Source organism: Gossypium hirsutum, chromosome D06 (genome assembly GCF_007990345.1).
Source record: "Gossypium hirsutum isolate 1008001.06 chromosome D06, Gossypium_hirsutum_v2.1, whole genome shotgun sequence".
In the NCBI taxonomy this organism is placed as follows: Eukaryota; Viridiplantae; Streptophyta; class Magnoliopsida; order Malvales; family Malvaceae; genus Gossypium; species Gossypium hirsutum.
In genome coordinates, this window is record NC_053442.1 from 45,162,357 (window position 1) to 45,185,341 (window position 22,985).

Here is a 22,985-nt window from a genome sequence, read left to right on the forward strand (position 1 = left end):
TCGATTATTAAAGGGGTATCGATATCTTGTAAAATATCGATACTTAGACAAAAAGTATCGATACTTTTTGTACTGGAGCAATTATAACTTGTTTGAAAATAGTTAAAACATATTTGAAAATGTTTGACTTAATTGAAAGCATTTCAACTTAATTTTATCAAATTGCTGAACTTTACTTTTATTCAAAAACACTTTAATTTGTTATATCAAAACATATACCAATCAACATTAAGGTGCAATCACATAGAATTTTCCTTTGATCTTCTTGAAGCAATGCACCTTACCTTAGGATTATTGATGGCCATAAGACATAAGTTGGCTACTTCATCATTGGATGAATCTTCATCACCTTAAGCAGCAACATAGGTATTTTGTTTGCTAGACCCCTTCTTTTTAAGTTGAGGACAATCATACTTGATGTGCCCTGGTTTCTTGCACTCATAGCAAATAATGAGATCTTTCTCCTTGATAGATTCAAGCTTGAGTCCTTCCTTCTTTTGAAATTCTCTTCCTTTGTTAGACTTCTTGAATCTTTTGGATCTTCTAGCAAACATCTCCATCTCTTTGTCTTCATCCACCTCTTCACTTGATTCACTATCTTCATTAGTGGTGGATTTAAGAGCTTTACCAACATTCTTCTTCATAATTCTTTCTTCCTCACTCCCTTTGTTAAGCCTCATCTCATATGTAAGCAAAGAACCAATAAGCTCATCAAGGGAGAGTGAGTTCAAATCTTTTGATTATTCTATTTCCGTTACTTTAGCTTCCTAAGATGTTGGGTGACTATTCAAAATCTTCTTCACCATTTCTTTGTTGGGATAGATCTTCCCAAGGGCTTTGAGACCATTGATGATGTGGGTGAAGCGATCGAATGTCTCATTGATTCCTTCTTCCATTTTTGCTTTAAACAACTCATAATCAATGGTGAGAAGACTTATCTTGGACTCATTAACTCTATTTGTCCTTTCATGGGTGACTTCAAGCTTGTCCCATATTTCTTTGGCATTGTTACATAAGGAGACTCTATTGTACTCATTTGCACCAAGAGCACAAAATAGCTTGTGCATAGTTTTTGCATTTAGTTGTATTTTCTTGATATCATTGTTATCCCATTCACTCTCTTCCTTTGGGATAAGAACACCTTCAACCCTCTTTATTAAAATGAATGGTCCATTTGTAATTATCCTCTAAACTTCATAGTCGTTGGTTTAGATGAATAACTTCATTCTTGTTCTCCAATATGAGTAGTTTGGTCCATTGAATAGATGAGGCCTCATGATGGAATGCCCTTCTCCCAATACGATGGAATTTATCTCAAAAGAAGATGTCATTTTGTTAAATCATTTCTACCCCAACCTTAAGGATTAACCCTCTCTCTCAAAGAGAAACAAATGAGCAAACAAAGAAATAATCATTACAAGATTAGGATGTTTTCCAATGAAGCACAAATACAAAGAAGAACACTTCAGCTAGATTACAATGAAAGCTTATAAGTGTTTACAAAAAAAGGTATGAAAGAATTAAGCTTTAGGTTGTTTTAATTGATCTTTAAGTTTTGCACATGTTTCTTGTTGTTGCTAGATCTTTGGAAGATGGTATTTATACCCTTTAATTGATTTCCAGTTGTTGTGGTTGTTGTGGAAGTAAATATATCCGTTAGGGATGAAATATCAGGTCATTAACTGCACCAGCAACAATGAGTATCGATACCTACTAAAAGGGTATTGATTTTTTCTGTAATTAATGCAATTTTTAATGACCGTTGGAGCAAGAATATCGATACCTTAGAAAATATATCGATACCTTAAGAAAAGTATCAACACCGGATCGATACCTACCAGGGTTTGAAAGAAATAGAATGTCAATTTCGTATCGATTATCACCGAGGTATCGATATCTTGTAAAATATTGATACTTAGACAAAAAGTATCGATACTTTTTGTCCTGGAGCAATTTTAACTTGTTTGAAAATGGTTAAACCATATTTGAAAATGTTTGACTCAATTGAAACCATTTCAACTTTGATTTTATCAAATTGCTGAACTTTACTTTTATCCAAAAACACTTTAATTTGTTATATCAGTACATATTATCCAATAATACTTAGTTTTTAACAAATATATGAATAATGAATATGTTTCTTGTTGATGAGATGTAATTTCACGGTGCAAAAAATAAATTCGCAAACTATAAACTTTGTTAAACCTTTCAGTAAGATCATTCCAAACAACAACTGCACTAAAAGCAAAAACTATGCCAACTGATGGTTCTTTGCTCACTGTGTTCAAAATCCAAGATAGAAAGATAGCATTACAACGTTCTCATTGAAAATGAAACACCTTTGATAAAGACTCTTTAGAACAAGTTTCTTCTACAAATCCTAACTAATTTTTGACGAACAATGCAATCCGCACAGACCGACTCCAAACACTGTAATTCTTGATACCATAAAAATAATAGGAAACAAGCAACGCACCTAGAGTGTCAGAAGGATGCATGTACAATGGATTGTTGAAATAAACTAAAGAATCAGTTGAATTCACCATAGGAAGAAATCTAGAAACAAATAATAGAAAAAACAGACAGAAAACTTCTACAACTACCACCAGCAATGACCAGACAAGAAGAAGAAGAACGACCAACTACCACGGGCAGAAACATATGCCTGATGCTCTAATACCATGTTGAAATACTGGCGGTGACGAGGTGTTAAGCTCTTGCAACCTCTTGTAACTAATATTGAAGCTTAGAGAAAATATTAGTTTTATTGCTATAAAGAATAAAACTACACCTTTTAAGTTACATTGTGCATGCATTTCTACTTAATTTAACTGCTACTAATCAGCTAACTACTAACTACTATCACCAATAATCTAATTAATTGTTATCATCTCTTCTACACTAAGCTTGAGTCGACCATCTCAGGAGGATCCTACACTTGATACAAGCCTCCATCGCTAAACATGAATATGAGCTAAGGAGGATTCAAAGCCTTAGAATGAAAAAAACCACTAAATCAAAGTCATTACATTGGCAGAAAACCATCAAAGTGAATAATCACCTTGATGCAATGAATCCCTTTCATATGTTGTAGCTCCTGTAGTGATAAAGTCTTGGCCTCAAAACTAGAACCAACAATTGTGTGGAACCTAAAAGAGATCAAACAAAACACAAGTCATCAAAGACTTGCCAAGCAAAGACCATCATCAGCAAAACAAAAAGACTTTGTGCTTGAGCAAAAGACATAATCTCGGAAAAGGATGAGCGAAGAGCGAACACCAAGATAATAGCATTTACTGAGGAAGGCAAACGACGAATCTACGTCCAAAATTTATTATTCCACACATGGTCCTCATAACACTTGAAAACTAGTCGATGGTCGGGTGATGGTATGACAAATATGATAAGAGTGGATTGTGACTAGCTACTCAACAGCCAAGTGGGTGGCCACCATGATAGCCTTGGAGAGCTCTAAATCTCCATCTTAGAATCCACCATTTGAGATCTCCTATCGAAGGTCAGAATGGTGAGGATTCTTGACCAAACAAGAGGGATGAGCGGCTAGCTTCTTGAGGCAAATGATGACAGGTTTCAAGTCTGATTAGGCACCTCCGAAACTTGAAAAACAAAAATGAGAAGAATGGCGATATTTCAAGAGAAAGGGATTTGGAAACTCGTTGGAGAATTGGCAATTGCGCTTCTATTGAGGTTTTTAGTGACCCTTGCTTGTGTGATGATGACAAGTTTTTTTGTCAAAGGCACTCTTTTGTCAGGTATGGAACACTTGAGAATTTAGATATGTTACATGAAGATCGTCATACTTGGGACAGTATATAGTTGAGGGCATCATGGCTCCATATGATTTTCAAAGAATTATTAAGATTCGTATTACTTCCCATAGACTAGAAGATCACATTATTTGGCACTATTCTAATAATGGAGCTTATAGTGTTAAATTGAGCTATTTTCTAGACTTAAAAAGGCTTTCCACCCATGTTTTACACACTGCTATTGACGGTTCTTGGCATACTATTTGGTCTTTGTCAATTCCTCGAAAGTCAAGGATTTTGTTTAGAGGTGTTTACATTGTTTTGGTTTACCTCTTTGTTTGCCTGTACTATTCTTTCGTTAATGAATTTTTTGGCTTTATATTAAAAAAAGGGTTAAATGCCAAAAAAAGAAAAAGGAAAGACCCAGACATGGAAATAGTATATGAAGTTCCTTTCATTCTTTTTATAGAAGAAATATGATATAAAGATTAAGAAGGAAAAAGAAAATAAAAGGTTTAAATTGGAAGCTAGATTTTGTAAGTTGGAACCATGAACTGCACGAACACCGTCCATACATATAACGCTCCTAAATTTTCAATTTGTTGATAAATTGGTAATTTACAAATATATAAATATATAAATTTTATTTATATATCCTTCGTTGTTAATGACAGAAAAGCAAAACCACTGTAAAAAAAACAAAACAGGAAAGGTTGATAGAGAGAGATGCAGAAAGGAGGGGAAATGAGAGAGGAAGATAATGAAGGGGTAGGCATGGCGAATGACTTTTTCTGGTCATATACAGATGAGCCTCATGCTTCGAGGAGACGTCAGATCCTCTCTCAATACCCTCAAATTAAAGAGCTCTTTGGCCCTGATCCTTTTGCTTTCTTTAAGGTATCCCACATTGTTTGAATTGTTCCTTTTACTGCTGTTAGATCCGAGGTAACGCAAATGCAACTACATTTAATCCAGTTTTGATTTCGATTTGTTATTTAGCATTGGGTTTTTCGAGATTTAAAATATGAATTTAGATTGAATTTTAAAAAATGGTATAAATTGAGTAGTAAAATATTTAAAAATATAATATTCGTGGATTTGTTAGATACTTGTTTAGGAATGGATTTGATAAATTCATGCTTTTATCATTGTGTATTGAATCTCAACTAATTTGCTCATATTATATCCATCATTTACATAATAAATGAAGTCTAAATTTAAATTTTGAAATTCATATTCCTAATCTGAAATTGACATCAAACATGGTGTTAAATATATCACTCTTTTCAATTTCATTTGCTTTGCCAACTTATTGAGTGGGTGAGATTTTATATCAAACACTTGAGCAGCTTTGCCCTTTTTTTTCTTTTTTTTTTCTTTTGGATTAGTTGTGATTTTATATCACTCTTTTCTTCCTTGTTACGTTATTCAGGTGTACAAGTGCGGAGGTTGACATTAGGTTTAGTTAGAGTCCAAAATCAAGTTTTTACGAAAAGTATGTCGATTATTTGGTGTCATTATTATTGCTTTCCCTCTATTATGGAAACATTCAAATGAAGTTAATTGTTTTTGCAGATTGCTGTGGTGGTTTCACTTCAGCTATGTACCGCAATTATTCTCCATGATGCTGGCTGGCTAAAAATGTTGGCAATTGCCTATTTCTTCGGTTCTTTCCTCAACCACAACCTCTTCTTGGCCATCCATGAGCTCAGCCACAATCTTGCCTTCTCCACCCCCGTCTATAACCGTTGGCTCGGGATATTTGCTAACCTCCCCATTGGTGTGCCGATGTCTATTACTTTCCAAAAGTATCACCTTGAGCATCATCGTTTTCAAGGGGTAGATGGCATCGACATGGATGTCCCAAGCTGCACCGAAGCCCAATTCGTAACTAATACTATCTCGAAAGCCATATGGGTCATCTTCCAACTCTTCTTCTACGCGCTCCGCCCTCTCTTTCTCAAACCAAAACCCCCTGGTTATTGGGAGTTCATCAACTTAGCTATTCAGGTTGTTCTGGATGGGATCTTACTTTACTTTTGGGGTTGGAAATCTTTTGCTTATTTGATCCTTTCAACGTTCGTTGGTGGTGGAATGCATCCGATGGCAGGTCATTTCATCTCCGAGCATTATGTATTCAATCCTGAGCAAGAGACGTATTCTTACTATGGTCCGCTCAATCTTATGACATGGTGTGTTGGGTATCACAATGAACACCATGATTTCCCAAGGATCCCTGGGAACAAACTGCACAAGGTGAAGGAGATTGCTCCCGAATATTACGAAGGCTTGGATTCGTATAAATCATGGAGCCAGGTTATTTACATGTATATAATGGATCGGAGTATCGGCCCTTTTAGCCGAATGAAGAGGAAGCTCTCGAAAAAATCCGCATAGGCATTTCCCATTTTGCAATCTCTTTTGTTGTTCACCCTTCTTGGTTAAATTATGGAGTATTCTTTGTAACATTCTTGAGCAATCAAAGTTCTTTTACGTAGATTTAGAATTTAGATGATAAACTTGACTAATCATTCAAGCTAATAATAACATTGATGCTATGGGTCGAAGGGCTCCCCTTCCTCGGTTCTGCTTTCATTTCTTCATATCTCTTCTTGCAAATAATATCAGACTCGCTGCTTCTCTCCTTTGGTAGCGGGTTGAATTTTTTCAATCTACTTTTATAGAATTTAAGATTTAGTCCTTATATTTTAAAAGTTAAAATTTTAAAATATCTAGTCCAATCATTATTGTCGTTAGTAGTATTTAACAAATTTTGAAATAAGTACTTATCCTTTTAATGATTAGATTGAGATTTTTAAATCAAAATAATTCATTCCTCAAAAAATCAAAACAGTTGAAGGACTTAATTTCTAGTTTTTTATGTATAGAAACTAAATCTCAAATTATGTCAAAGTACAAGGACTAACAATATATATTTACCTTTCTATTACTATAAAACCAATTTCAAGTCTGAAAATTTTAAAATTGAAATAAATTTATTATCCACAAAAATTCAAGTATTACTATTATCCAAATCTAAATTAATTATGCCCGATAGGTGTTATTTAATAAGTTGAAAAATTAAGTGTTAAAAAAATAAGTATTGAAAATTTAAGTATTAAACTTAAGTTATAAAATTGTTTCATATATTACTTAAAATTAATTACGGAATATAATTAAATCGTTTGGTAAATATAAATTTTAAATTATAAAAAAGATATATTCTGTTATGAATATCTTATTAAGCGAATGTCCATTATGATCAAGATAAAGTTTTAATATACTTTAAATTCTAATAGTTATTAGAATTAGATCTCTACTTCTTTTATACTTCTTATGCCTATAAATAGAGGCTCTGATGAAGTATTGTAATCACCCATTTTGATCAATAAAGTACATTCTCTATTGCTTTCATATTTTCTTTGTTCTTTATTCTCTCCATCTCTCTTTATTTGATAACAAGTTATCAGCACGATCTTGCTCAAAGTGATAGTTCCTACTCAAGTACAATTAAATTCGTGGAGTTTTTGGACTAGTAGTTCAAATATCTAAAGGTATAAAGCCAGTGAGAGTGCAATTGAAGTATTTTTGCAAAAGCAGAATAAAAATATGAAGTATTTCACTAAGTCCTGGCATTGATTATGAAAAGATATAATATTTTTTTGTAGTGGATGCAATAACCTTTAGATATATTATTAAATTGACAATTCATAAAAGATTTAACTTGCGTCTAATGGTTATTGTTACAACCTTTTATGAATCACTATATAGTAAAGTTTGTATTAAAATACTTGAAGGATTTAGGATGCTAGAAGCATATTGAAATTCTCGAGAAATTGTTCATTTATATGAATTGAAATAATTGAACATATGTGGTAAATTTGACTTACTCAATAGTAGTTGAAAGAGGATTATAAAATGGTCCAAAATATTTATTTGTATTTTTATAGAAGGATCATGTTTAAAGTTTGCTATGATTATTGTTGAAACTCCTGAAAAGATCAAAATATATTTCCCCAAAATTTTCCCTCACTCATGATTTTCAAAAGAATGGTGATATAAATGCTTAGGAATACATTCAATTAGTCATTTCAAAAACTAGTATTCAAGATTGAATACGTATAATATGAGAAAGTATGTGATGTTTTCATGAGGGGGAGTAAATACGTGTTGTACTCTTTTTCCCTTAACCGAGGTTTTGTCCCATTGGGCTTTCCTGGTAAAATTTTTAATGAGACAGCATATTATGCATATTATAGATTGTGTACTCTTTTTTATTCATTAGGTTTTTATCCTACAGGGTTTTTCCTAATAAGGTTTAACGAGGCACATTATCTACCAATGGACATCCAAGGGGGAGTGTTATGAATATCTTATTAAGTGGATGTCCATCATGATCAAGATAAAGTTTTAATGTACTTTAAATTCTAATAGTTATTAGAATTAGATCTCTACTTATTTTATACTTCTTATGCCTATAAATAGAGACTCTAATGAAACATTGTAAGCACCACTTTTGATCAATAAAATACATTCTCTATTGCTTTCATATTTTATTTATTCTCTCCATCTCTCTTTATTTTATAACATATTCTAAATTTTATCTTTAATTTTTAAACATTTTATTTTATTCTAAACAAAAATTAAATTTTAAACGTAAAGTTTATATAGGATAATATAGTATTAAAATAAATAAAATAAAATAAATTTAATTGAAAATATTCTCCATTAAGTGATAAGTAGCTCTTATCTACTTATTATTCCCCACACTCTTTTATAGAAAAAAGATTCTAACATATTGTTTTATTTAAATTATCAAACCTATGTAAAAAATTAAATCAATTGAAAATTTAATATTTTCAATTGATTTAATTTTTCAATTTCTTTGATAGATTAAAAAATTAAGTGTTGAAAAAATTAAAAAATAAATAAGTGTTGAAAATTAAATATTAAAAAATTAAGTGTTGAATATAAGTTATAAAATATGTTTGGTGTATTACTTAAAATTAAATATTCATTATAATTAGATTATTTGATAAATGATAATATAGTCTTAAAAGAAATAGAATAAATAAAAAAATTGAATTTATTTTTTATTAAGTGATAAGTAGGTCTTATCTACCTATCATTTTCCACACTTTTTTCTGTAAAAAATTATATTTAATAAATTTCATTGTGGGTTATCAAATGCGTTTAAAAAAATTAAATTTTTGAAAATATTAATTTTCAGTTAATTGATTTTTTTTGAACACTTTATATTAAATAGGGTCTTAGTAAATACAAAAATATTTTTTAAATAAATATAAAAAAAAAGTAGATTTGAACATCTATTATCCAAATTGGCTAAATAAAGCTGTTTGGATAATGAACATTTTCAATTTGGTCAAAATTTGCTATTAACCCTTATGATTTTATAGAATTTGAGATTTAATCTTTATAATTTAAAAGTTAAAAATTCAATCCAAAAAATTTAAAAGTTTTAGTTCAATCATTATTACCATTGATTGTTTTTGTTAAAAATGTCAACTTAACATGTTTGTTCCCATCAATCATATGACATGTCACATGAGGACAACTTAATTTGTAATGCCCCTAAAATCATCATGTTAAATTTGGAAAGTGTAAGACTCAGAATGTGTATAATTGAATTATTAAGTAAATGAAATAAGGAACATTAATGTTCGTAGAGGAAGGCATTGGATATTGGAGAAAGTTGAAACAAGTACTATATTGTGAGATATAAGTTCAAGGTATTGACTAAATTGTGAAAAAGTAAAAAGTGATGGGATCAAAGTGTGAATATTAAAAAGTTGAGGGGTTAAAGTGTAAATTTGAAAATTTGAAAGACTAAAAAGAAAATAACCAAAAGTGGAAAAGACAAATGGAAATATAAAATTTGACCAAGGGTAAAATGGTCATTTACCAAAAAATATAATTTTGGGAAATTTTACCAAAATGCCCTTGGAAATGTGGATGAATTGTGACCATTGGATTTGCTTAGCCTTGTAGTATAAAATATGAGCTCTTGGATTGTAATCATAATGTTGGCGATATTTTACATTAATTAATTAATTAATTATTATTATTTTAATAGTATTTTATTTAAATGTTTTATGAATATTTTAAATATGTAAAGTTAGTATAAAAGAAAGGAAAGAAAGAGAAAGTTCTTATCTTTCCATTGTGAATGAGAAAATGGAGAGGAGAGAAACTTTCTTTTCTTTACAAATTAGTCCTTTTTCATCAATGTCACAATTTTCACTAAAAATTCTTGAGAATTTCCATAGTCACCAAAAAAAAAGTGAAATAGGGATCTAAAGAGTTTTATAATCATCTTGGAAGTAAGAAATTGGAGGTGCAAGTGAAGAAAGTAGAGAAGGAAGTGAATAGATTAAAGAGACAAGGTAAGAATTCAAGTGTTTTCTTATGAAATTTATGTTTAGTTGAAGTAGAGATATGAGAAAGTGATTTTTAGTAAACAAATTGATTATGTATTTGATGTGTTCATGAAGTAAAAAAAGAAAAAAAAATGATGGAAGTGTTGGAAATAAAGTGAAGGTGGTGACAAAAGTGAGGAAGGAAGAGAATTCAAAGCAAAATAGTGAAATTTTAACAAAAGAGAAGTGAGTATATCAAGAACCTTACCTTATTTAATTAAAATATGTATGATTTTTAATTAAATTGTTATGCTAAGGTTCTTAAGATTTAATTATATATATGTGAAAATTTTAATGTTTATTATGAAATTAATTATAAAAAATAGATATATAAGCTTGGTTTTAATAATAAAGTGAATAGACTAAGTGTAGTGAAATTAAAGTAAAAAGAACTAGACTGGAAAGTGTACAAAGCTTATGTGTGAAATAAAACGATATGATAAAAAGCTTTAATGAAGGGTTAAGTGTAAGTGAGATTGAATGCAAGTTGTAACACCCCTAACCTGTATCTATCGCCGGAGTAGGGTTACGGAGCATTACCGAAGTTTTCATTTCAAAACGAACAAAATTTATAAACATTTCAATTCATGTCATTAATCATATCAAAGCTAAACCATAATATGCATATCGTCCCTTATACGAGCCCTCGAGGCTCTAAAAGCACATTAGAAACAAGTCGGGAGTAAATCGAAAACATATAGAATTTTTCAGAAAAACAATGAAAATTTTCAAAACTGTAGGGGTCACACGGCCAAGAGGCATGCCCGTGTCTCAGGTCGTGTGAGCATTCGAAGTAGGGACACACAGCCGTGTCCCAGCCCGTGTCTATGCTCGTGTAACTCATTAACTTGGGTCATAAGGCCAAGCCACACGCCTGTATGCCAGGCCGTGTGCTAGGACATGTAACAGCCTGACTTGCAACCCTTTGATAACTACAGGGGACACATGGCCATGTCGCTTGGCCGTGTGTCACACATGACTGAGACACATGCTCGTGTCTCTGCCTGTGTGGACAAAAAATAGGCCATTTTCAAGCCATTTTTCTCACCCATTCATGCATATACCTACAATCACTTTTGCACATAAAATCAAGCCTTTAAAATGCATCAAAACCATGCATAATCAAGCTAACCAAATATGATACATTTGCATAAAACCAATATGCCCAAAGGCACCTCAATGACAACATATAAACATATGTAACCATGTGCATCATTTAACCAACAATTATCACTTTGATCACATACTAAATTCACACTCACAAATACAAAATTTACCATTTAGCAAATAGCATCATAACTCATATATGCCAACTACATTTTCATACCAAAATGACTATATTCACTTCCACCATCTAAGCATCCATAAACTATAAATTCAACCATTTCAAACATTCAAAATATAAAATTCTCAAGCCAAAACATATTGGCCAAAACAAATGGCTACTTCAACAACCAAAATATCTATACATGTCATTATAACCAAACTTAGAAACATCCAAAAGTATCGATATAGCTAATGGATAGTGTGATATAACTCCGACAAAATTCCAACCCAAACAAGCTTCCGATTCACTATAAAACACAGAAAATAATACAAAGTAAGCATAAATGCTCAGTAAGTTCGTATAATGTAAAACACAACTTACCATTTCAACACATAATAGGTAAGTTAAACATGGCATAATCCAACCACAACTTGGCCAAAGCCTAAGCATGTACATCAAACATATTAGCCATTTAAACATATAATAAAGACAACATAATCATGGATGAGCACAACATTTAATCATGTGCCATATACATATATCATCCATCCCAAATCTCAATATACCATGTATTACCATTTCAATGAAATTCACATGTGTCCATGTCTTAATTCATATCGAACTCTTACCATCTCGTATCCGAATAATGCCTTTTGAACCGTTTAGAATACCGTTGGATACCCAGGATAGCTCATACATAGTGTGCTAACTTATATAACTGTAATCTGTCAATTCCTGTACATGTATGCTCATACGAGCTATGAAAATGGGCATGCTCACACAAGCTGTGAAAATGGGTCTACTTACACGAGATGTGGGTCGAAATATAGCTACACGATGCTACTCACATGAGCTATGGAGTATCTGTAACACATGTCGGACCTTAACAATCGGTAGGACGTTCAGGAACAGCACCCGAATCATGTAAACCCTAATGGCATGTCATTTGTATCCTATGAATTCCTAAGGTTCAAATGGGGCTCAGTAATCGTTGTACGTCGTTGGATATGCATTTGATATATATATATGGCAATTCACAACACATGTATAGTTCAATTGAAAACATATAAACACAATATAATTACACGAACTTACCTCGACGAGTAAATGTAGATATGGAGGCTACTAATCCAAAACTTTATCTTTGCCCCGATCTAAAGCCGTATGAGATTTGTCTTGACCTAAACGGATAAATTTAGCTCAATTCAATATTTATTTTATTAAATTTAACCCAAAATCACATTTTAGCAATTAAGATATGGAAACATGTGAATTTCATTGAAATGGTAATACATGGTATATTGAGATTTGGGATGGATGATATATGTATATGATACATGATTAAATGTTGTGCTCATCCATATCGAACTCTTACCATCTCGTATCTGAATAATTCCCGTTAAACCGTTTAGAATACCGTTGGATACCCAGGATAACTCATACATAGTGTGCTAACTCATATAACTGTAATCCATTAATTCTTGTACATGTATGCTCACACGATGTGTGAAAATGGGCATGCTCACATGAGTTGTGAAAATGGGTCTGCTTACACAAGCTGTGGGTCGAAATGTAGCTACACGATGCTACTCACACGAGCTATGGAGTATCCGCAACACATGTCGGACCTCAACAATCGATAGGACCAACACCCAAATCATGTAAACCCTAATGACATGTCATTTGTATCCTACGAATTCCTAAGGTTCAAACGGGGTTCGATAATCATCGTACGTCATTGGATATGCATTCGGTATATATATATGGCAATTCACAACACATGTATGATTCAATTGAAAACATATAAACACAATATAATTACATGAACTTACCTCGACGAGTAAACATAGATACGGAGGTTACTAATCCAAAACTTTATATTTTCCTCGATCTAAAGCTGTACGAGATTTGCCTTGATCTAAACGGATAAATTTAGCTCAATTCAATATTTATTTTATTCAATTTAACCCAAATTCACATTTTAGCAAAATTTGAATTTTGCCATTATACTTTTGATTTCTTTTTAATTTAGTTCATAGCTTATAAATATGGAAATTCATGCAATTTAACCACAACCCATCATAAACTAATATCAAATAGGTCCCTAGAAAGCCCTATATTTCATTTATTTCATAATTTCACCATGTATATGTTCCTATTTTTCAATTTAATCCCTATTTGACAATTTCACCAAAAATTACTTAACAAAAGTTATTTATCTTACAAAAACTAACTATTTTCTTCCATGAATCATCAAAACTCATAGACATTCATTCATGGAAAAACTTTAATAGTTTAACAGTTTCACAAATTAGTCCCCAGGCTAGCTAGATTAAGCTATAACGATCCTAAAAACATAGAAATCATTAAAAACGAGATGAAAAAGCTTACCACACAAGCAAGAGAAGTGATCGAATGATAAAGCTCTCTAGTGGATTTTTCTTAACCCTAAATTTGATGATGGAAAAAGATGATACTTTGTTTTATTTTATTTTATTTATCATTTATTTACTAATTTACTTTTATAACCTTTTAAAACTTACATAATTTCAATAATACCAAGCCATCACATTCCACTATCAAAATGAATGGTCTAATTACCATATAAGGACTCATACTTTAAGGTTCTAGAGTTATTTAATACCTTTAGCTACTAGAACACAACTATTGCACTTTACGCGATTTAGTCCTTTTTATCAAATTAAGCATGTGAATGGTAAAATTTCATAACAAATTTTTTATACGGTATTACTATCATGATGTAGACAATAAAATAATAACAAAATAAATATTTTGACGTTAAATTTGTGGTCCCGCAACTACTGTTTTGATTTCACTAAGAACGAGCTGTTACACAAGTGATATAGAAGAGATATATGTGAATTATTTGATGTTAAAAAATTAAATGGTAAAGCATTAAAAAAGTGATTAAGTGTATTAAGACTTGGAAGTAACATATTTATGTGAAGCAATTATGGAAGTGAAATGTATATTGAAGTGAGAATACAATGATTATTGAATAATGTGATAATAAAGACTAAATTGTAAATAGTATAAAAATAATTATATAAATTGAAATAAATACGTGAATGGGTTTAAGTGAAGTGTCTATATGGAAGTGAATCAAGTGCATAGTGTTGATGATTAAATTTATGTTATTAAGGATTAAATTGGAAAGTGTGTAAAATTTCAGTTGAAATTGAATTTATGAATGAATTTGATACAAATATTATTATTAGTGCCCATGTAGACAAGATTAGAACTTTTTGGATATAGATGACATGCCATTAGGAATACTGCGTTCTCGTGAAATTTTGCACTCTAGTGCTCATGATTTAGCACTTATATGCTCGTGTATTTATGATTTCATTTCGTTTATCCTTCTTGTTCACTCGAGTCTACAATGGAAAACGTGAGCAATATATAAAAGATAAGTGTATGATGAAAGTACGGTAAGTGATATGAGGTGAGATTGCAAGTGAAGATAAACATTTAATGTGTAACACCCCATACTCGGTCTACTTGCCGAACCCGAGCTAGGGAACGTCACATTAGCCACCTAAGTGACTCTCCATTAGAACCCAACCTAACCTCCAACACACCACAAGTTAAATCATAAAACATATATAAGTATAAGAAAGCACAAGCTCGCGAACTTACTTCACTTGCTTCATGTTATGCAGCAGAAATAATATGCCAACCTACTTTGCATGCGAAAACTTAACTACTCTTTTCATAGATATTGAAGAAAGGAATTAAGCACAACAGTTCATCTATTTAACATAGGGGTTCGCACCCCTACATAGCTTGCACAAAACATATACTTCGTAAAATAAATTTCTTAAAACAGGGTAAGTCTCGCGAACTACCCCTATGTGCTTTGAATATTGCCAGCACGATTCATAGGATTTTTCCTATAGCATATATCAATATCCATTAAAGGTTTGCATATAGCAATTCACCAATCATTGGAATTCGCATTTAACACAGTTTGCAACCCTACTAGTTCACTGTAATTTTGGCGAGCTCTGCATAGTTTGTCAGTTAAGAATATTTCATGCATTTGCTTCTGGCAAACACTATGTTAAAATTTAAATATTAAAGAGTGAAATTGTAAAATTAAGAAAACATCAATCAAATTTAAACTATATTTATATACATAAAATTCATATGTGTTTATAAAACATTATCGGTTCGCAATTATGGACATAAAGAAAAGTATAAAAATAACTAAGTCCTAAAACAATTGGCGAAGTCAACAGAATTATATCTCTAAGCCCAAGAAGAATTCCCACATTGCCTTGAATCTAGAGTTTGCTTGTTCTACCTTTACAGCATGTACCTCGTCTGGATCACTCGCCTCGCTATTGCTCACCTTGCGATCTAGTTATCTACAGTGAATAGAAAGGTACAATATGACTTAATGAGTCTTAACATGTCCCATAAGTGTAGCATAAAGCTAAGCACTCTCCAACACACTAACATGTCCCATTGAATGGAGCTTGGCTTGACACTCCCTTATCTCTACAACCTGTCCTAAGACCTCTTGCCCAAAACACAAAACATAAAGGTGAGTACTCACAGTCCTATGGCATGCCATTATATCCAATAATTCAGAAATTTTATCATTAAAACATTTACTTAAAACATAAAGCTCTCCAATTATGAGGAGCTCGTAAAATACTGTTCATGTTGAGCTCGCAATAAAGAGCTTGCATTTCACTGTTTATAAAAACACATATTTAACACTTTCACAAAATAGAGTTTTAGAATAAGCTTACTCTCGGAACTTAGGTTAAAACCCCAAGCTCCTGATTAACTTTATGGTTCGCCCATACATGTTGCGATCCCTGAACACTTACCAATTTGCTTAAAACTTTAGACAAGCTTCGTTTTTCCCTTGTCTTTGCTTGTAGATGGTTCTGTCAAGTTCGCAATTTCACAAACATACACAAGTCACTAACAAACATAGCACATTAAAACTCATACATAAACCCAAGCGAACCTAGGTTCGCACATATTGGTCTTTTGGCAAACCTAGTTTCCTTTGTTGCGAACTCTTCAAAACATCAACACATTAAAGGAACAGAGTCTTACCTTAGATCCTAAGAGCTAAGTTCTAGGTTTCTATAGCTTAATAACAAAATAATCAATGAAGATTTTGAGAGAGTTTTGTTGTTTAACAGAATATGAAATTTCTAATGGAAAGGGTTTAATTTATAAGCATTGAGTGTTTTGGTGTTCTTAGGATATCCTAATCACAGTAGAATTAAGAAATACTTACATGCATGGATAGTGGTGTGAAATAATTTGACTTCCTAACTTTAGTATAATTACCATTTGCTACTCCTATTTTTAACTCTTGACCCATAATAACTATCATAGTTTGTCAAGCTAACTGGCGACCCCAGTTCACCAGGCCCACTGGCGATTATTGTTCGCCAAGCCTACTGGCAAACACCAACTTGTCAGACCTACTGGCACACACCAGCTCGCCAAACCTATTGGCGATCACATTTCTCTAGGCTCAAACTTCTAGGCCCTACTTTGGGATGTTACATAATGATTATTTAGCTAAATTAAATATGTTATATTTAAAGCATTTACATGTTAAATTTAGTTGATGTGATGATAAGTTTAAATTCTTAATGTACTTATTAAGTTATAACGTAGCTTAACGCGTAGGTGAAAGATCGAAATGAAACTTTTAATTCAAGTCACAACTTCAATGCATCTGATCACATCACCAAAGGTTTGAAAGAGAGTGTGAATTGGATATTTTGGTTTTATATTATGACATGAACATAGGTTAATGCAAGGTGTATAGATAAGATTTATGTTTTATAATGTTAGATGTGTTATGGAATGATTGATGTTAGTTTAAACTTGGTTTTAGATGTTTCAGCTATGTTTTGGGTAATTTGTCTCTGATTTCACGACATCCAACTTTTAGTGTCGTGACATTAGAGTCATAAGAGTAATTTGCTCCTAGTGTCACAACACCCATTTTCTAATGCTGCGACATTGACCCTGTTTACCTTATTTTGACTTGAAAAAACCCCAAACGGTTCTCATTTGTAATCAAACTTTAAAAGGAAGCCTAGAAATGACTTAAATAATTCTATTTATGTTAAAATAAATTATTTAAATTGATGCTCGAATTCAATTATGTAACAACCCGAAAGTTAATGGTACCGAAATGTATGATTTTGGGACCCCATTTCTGTAAACCAAGCTCGTAAATAATTTTATTAAATATTTATGGATTTATTTTAGAAGTGAATTGAATTTCAGTCGGGTAAATTCGTCGAATTAATGTTTAATTAATGTGTAGGGACTAAATTGTAAAAGTGTCAAAAGTCAAATTTCTATTAAATCTTTAATTAGAACATGATCTAGGGACTAAATTGGTGATAATAACACTTTAGTAATGATGCTAGACGGTGGGAAATGAAACATATCATTTATATGTTATAAGTTAATAATTAAAATAAATGAATAAATAAAACTTAATAATAAATATGATAAAAACAAAGATAGTGGAGAAGGAAAACAGATTTCTCATCTTTTTCATGGAAAGAAAACTAAAGCAAGAAGAACGGAGGAGAAGTTTCGACTTCTAAGGGTTTCAATTTCTTTGACTTCAATTGGTTAGTCAATTTAGTCTACTTTCTTGTAATTTTTATGTTTTCGGAATCCCCATAGTTTAATCTAGTTGACCCATGTCATGTTTTTTGGTACTTTTAAAGTTTAAAGATGTTATCATTGTTTGGTAGTTGAAGTTTTAGGGACTAATTTGATAAATTTTAAGTTTAGAATTGAAAAAGGACTAAATCGTAAAGCCAATTAATGATTTTATGCAACAGGGACTAAAATGCATAAATTTTGAATTTAGTGATAGAAATGTAAAATAGGAAGTTTAATTAGGCCTAGAGTGAAATTGGTATAAGAATTAGGGGTTTAATTTGAAAGTTATAGTCCCAATTTTAGGGACTAAATTGAATAAAATGCAAAATTTGCATAAATTAGAAATTGAATGTGAATTTGGTTGTGTATTGATCATTTTTTTTATTCATTGCTAACGTCGACTCGGATTCCTTGAAAAAGAAAGGAAAGGACAAAATCATCGACGAATAGCTCGGAGTTTACGGTTTGTGTTTCTATAATCCAAACTACTAGTAAATTGTTGCATTTTGAATTGTATGTGCATGGTGAGAATATACGGTGAGTCAATTTGTGATAGTGAGATGTATTTGGGTTGTTTCAAAATGAGTAATGTTTATATAGTTATTGAATTGAATGCATAATGAGATATTTGATGTTTTCATATGTTTTAATAAATGAATTCATGATATAATTGATGTAAATTGATATATTGATTAAGTATGAAATAAATAATGAAAACCCTATTAACTATTCAGGCTAAGTCGAATATAGATGGCATGTCATAGGATAAGAAGAGTTAGGGTTACTTTCACCATGAGTCGATGAGGCACTGGGTGCCAATTTGCTTCGGTTTAACTAATGAGACATTGGGTGTCAACTTAATTATAGCGCTGGGCGCAACTAATTGCTTTGGATTTATCCAATGAGACATTGGGTGCCAAACTGGTGTGTTGGTTGTATCCATGTATTCGTACGAGTCCGAGTCGTGTTAATAGGGAGTTAAAAGATAAAAATGAAAGGTTATGATTGAAATGGTGATATTGAATAAGTCCTCAAAATCCATATGATTGGAAAGAAACTATATGAAATGCAATTGTTGTTATTGAAATGGAAAAAGGAATATGAAACGGAAATGAAATGTGGAATGGGTTATTCAATTGTGAAATGAGTTGGAACATTAACTGAAATGTTCATTGAAATTATGGATTTAGGAATTGAGATATCAAATGATATGTGAATTAGATTGTCATATAAATATATTGTCAATATATGTTAGACTGAAGATAGAATAAATTTGAATTTGCATTAATGGCATGTTAATTGCATATTAACATTTACATGTATTTTATGTGTTTAAAATGATCTATGATTTCTTTAACGTTTGGATTATAGAAATACCACTAAGTTATACTTGTTAGAGTATGCACAAAGATCAATCATGAAATGGTTCTAATAACATACTTGATTTATCATGTTTATTAATATAAGGCGTTACCAATATTATTTCATTTTCTTTTCTATGTGTATAAATAAATTGTTTTATAATAATGTCCTGAGAATAATATGATTGTTTTTAAAAGGTCCTTAGTCAAGTATTATTGTTGGATAGGACAACGATAACGCATTAAGACTAACATGTAGTTGATTGATGATAAAGAGTTGTCATTGATATGGAGTGTCAGAATCGATGCATGAATATGTGTGTTAGAGAACAACATATTGGACTGACCCGTTATGAGTATGTTTCTTGGATTATTATGTAATCGTCACGACATTACTCATAGTGATTAATATGTATATGATCCTCAGACTTGAGATCATCATAATCCCAACATCGTGAGTTGTATATTTTGATACAGTCAAACGTACACCGTAACTGGTTGTTCTATAAAGGCTGATGTTGGATATACCACAATCTATGTAGAGGGATATGGTTGATCGGTATAGGATAAGTCCCTCCTACATAATGGGAGCAATATCTTAGGCCACTTGATTGAGTGAGACTAGAAATGCATGGCCATGCTCAAATAAGCTGATATGAGATGTCATACTTATTTGTATATCATAGTCTACTTAAGATAGCAAGGACCATGGAATGGACTATACAAGTGGGACTATTCCATGACTTCTATTCAATCCAAAGATAAAGGAATTAAGGATTAGTGCATGAAAAGATTAATCATAAAAAGGTTATGTCGAATCATGATTTCTTGTGACTTAGGTAGTAATGATGCATTGCTAGGTGCCACTCATTGTTTGTAACATTGGAATCGTTCTAACATTACTGCTAACGTTACAAGAACCTATAGGGTCACAACCTATAGTTGAACTGAACGGAATAAAACATAATTGGTATTGTGTTTGGTTGTCGTATGAATTAAATTAATTATAGAATTAATTTAATTGGGTAATAAAATATCGAACACATTATATGTACAAGGTTCTTATACACATAATAAGAATATGATTTTGGTTCGTATATAAATAAATATAGTTTACTGAAATCTTTATTATAATTGATGTAATTATAATTTTTGGTTTTTTTAAACATTATTATATTTATTTAGTTTTGAGAAACCCTAAAAAATAATAAGATATAAAATCCCGTTTTTCTTTGCTTGGTAAGTCTAGAAGTCATCAAAGCAAAGTCTTCTCCAAAACTGTTTGGGGATTCCTTCCGTTCATAGTCAACTGGGTGGATTACGTAGAGGTCGGAGTCATCAAAGATTGCGGCTTGGTTTGATAGTAGATCAGATTACTCATTGTCGAGGCGTCGCTGTCTACTCAGAATCACCATTCGGTAATTTCGAAACCCTTTTTCACCCCAATTCGTTCCTCAAACATGGATCCATGGTTAGGATCGTTGGGTGTTATATTTTTTCCGCTGTGCTGTAGGGGTGCCGACGTTCCAACAAGACTCAGCATACAATTTTACTTTCTGTGTGTAGGTTAGGTACTTTATGTAACACCCCTAACCCGTATCCATCGCCGGATTAGGGTTACGAGGCATGACTGAAGATAGCACATTAAAACACAATTATTGAACATTCTTAGTCACTCAAGAACAATGTTACTTTTATTACTTTCACTGGTTTAACTATTCACAAATAGATTTAATTATAAAGTCATAATTTACCAATCAACACTATTAAAAATTTATAATAACTTATTCAAACAACTTACATTTAAGCAATAGAACATATCCCAACTTATCAACTTCCTAATGACACAAGTACTACTTATCAATTTAATCATATAATAAATCATGATATGACATATATATATACCTTAGTCGTTACTACGAAATGCACAAATGTTCTGATCACATTTAATATTTAAAAACACAAGTACAATTCACAATATATCAAATTTCCATTTCTTACTTTAAATACTAAATGCACTTAATGAACTATTCAAATTTAAATAAGGTTGCATTCCTATCAACTCAAACTAAATTAACTAATCTAGGTATATTCGAACATAATTATTTATTTATATAATTAACTAATATTAAACTTATGTTTCCTTGTTTTAATCAAATATACCTTTACATCAATTAGAATATAACACCTTCTTATCAATATAACGTAAACATCGAATAAATCTCAAAGCCACCTATATACTTGAATTAAACAAATTTCAATACATTCCATTTACATATATGATATTTATGAATACCAATTCAGCACATATCATATTCGAAAACCATCTATGAACAAATCAAAAATTCATTAATCCAATGATCTCATATCTTTTACCACACATAAGTATTCAACATTACCATTATAAATATATATCAAACGGATTGCTCATCTATTCTATGAAACATTATATTTAACATTACCCTAAATCTAAACCAAACATATATACAAATAATTCCTCACTTTAACTCTAAATGTCATAAACCATATGACCAACTTTACTTATCAAATATATATATACCAAAATTAAATTTCCTTACACATAATTACCTATTCGTGAATCACTTACAAGGAATTTTAATTCATGACTAAATACAATTCTATAACATTGCACATTTCCATCGATAATCAAGTTATATAAATATATTCATCTTATACCTAATTCAAACAAACTGCACACAACATTCATTTACTTTGTATAATTCATATAATGCCGAACCAAAATCAAAATATGCATGATCTTCAATCCAATCCAAAACCGAATAAGGCAAGATAATTAAGCCATATTCGCAAGGCTTTAATACATATTTACTTTCAAAATAAACAATTTCAAACTAGTCTTAGTCTATACATGCCATAGTCTCAAAGAAAATTTCAGCTTAAGATACCGTAGTTAACCGATAGTGTGATAGGCTTTACTGACGATCCCCGAGCTCGTAACAACCTCAAAATCTATAAGACAGAAATAAACATACACAAACACATACAGTAAGCCATTGAGAGCTTAGTAAATCAATAGCATAGATAAAATTTAACTAAATAAATAAAAGAGCAATTAACTTATTTATAATTTCATATACTTTTCTATTAATCTAAACATACCTTAATTCATTTATATATAAATATATAAGCCTTCATTATGGTAGCTTAGTTATCAACTAAGCCAATTTACATCTCTAAATAAACATGATAACTTATGATATTACAATCACTTATTTCATTCCAAATAGACAACTTACCTTATTTCCATTCATTCATTTAACTAATACATACCTGCAAATAAATTTCATTCACATGTCCTACTGCACTTAATATTACATTGACAAGAACTTTCTGAACACATGTTTTGAATAAATTCACTGGCACATAGCCTGCTAGGCTTAAAGCCTGCTTTCATACATCGGCATTAAGCCTACTAGACGTA

The 22,985-nt window shown here is 31.4% G+C and overlaps 2 protein-coding genes across 2 annotated transcripts; one reads left to right on the top strand and one right to left on the bottom strand.

Moving 5' to 3' along the window:
* Nucleotides 1-350: 350 nt before the first annotated feature.
* LOC107900105 (uncharacterized) lies at nucleotides 351-680 on the bottom strand. Its single transcript, XM_016825812.1, has one exon. It carries the CDS (start codon nucleotides 678-680, stop codon nucleotides 351-353), a length of 330 nt encoding a protein of 109 aa, XP_016681301.1.
* Nucleotides 681-4,447: 3,767 nt separating this feature from the next.
* LOC107900374 (sphingolipid delta(4)-desaturase DES1-like) lies at nucleotides 4,448-6,441 on the top strand. The gene is made up of 2 exons (XM_016825996.2): nucleotides 4,448-4,667; nucleotides 5,346-6,441. The coding sequence occupies exons 1-2, from the start codon at nucleotides 4,497-4,499 to the stop codon at nucleotides 6,165-6,167; spliced, it is 993 nt and encodes a 330-aa protein (XP_016681485.1). The 5' UTR covers nucleotides 4,448-4,496; the 3' UTR covers nucleotides 6,168-6,441.
* Nucleotides 6,442-22,985: the final 16,544 nt, after the last annotated feature.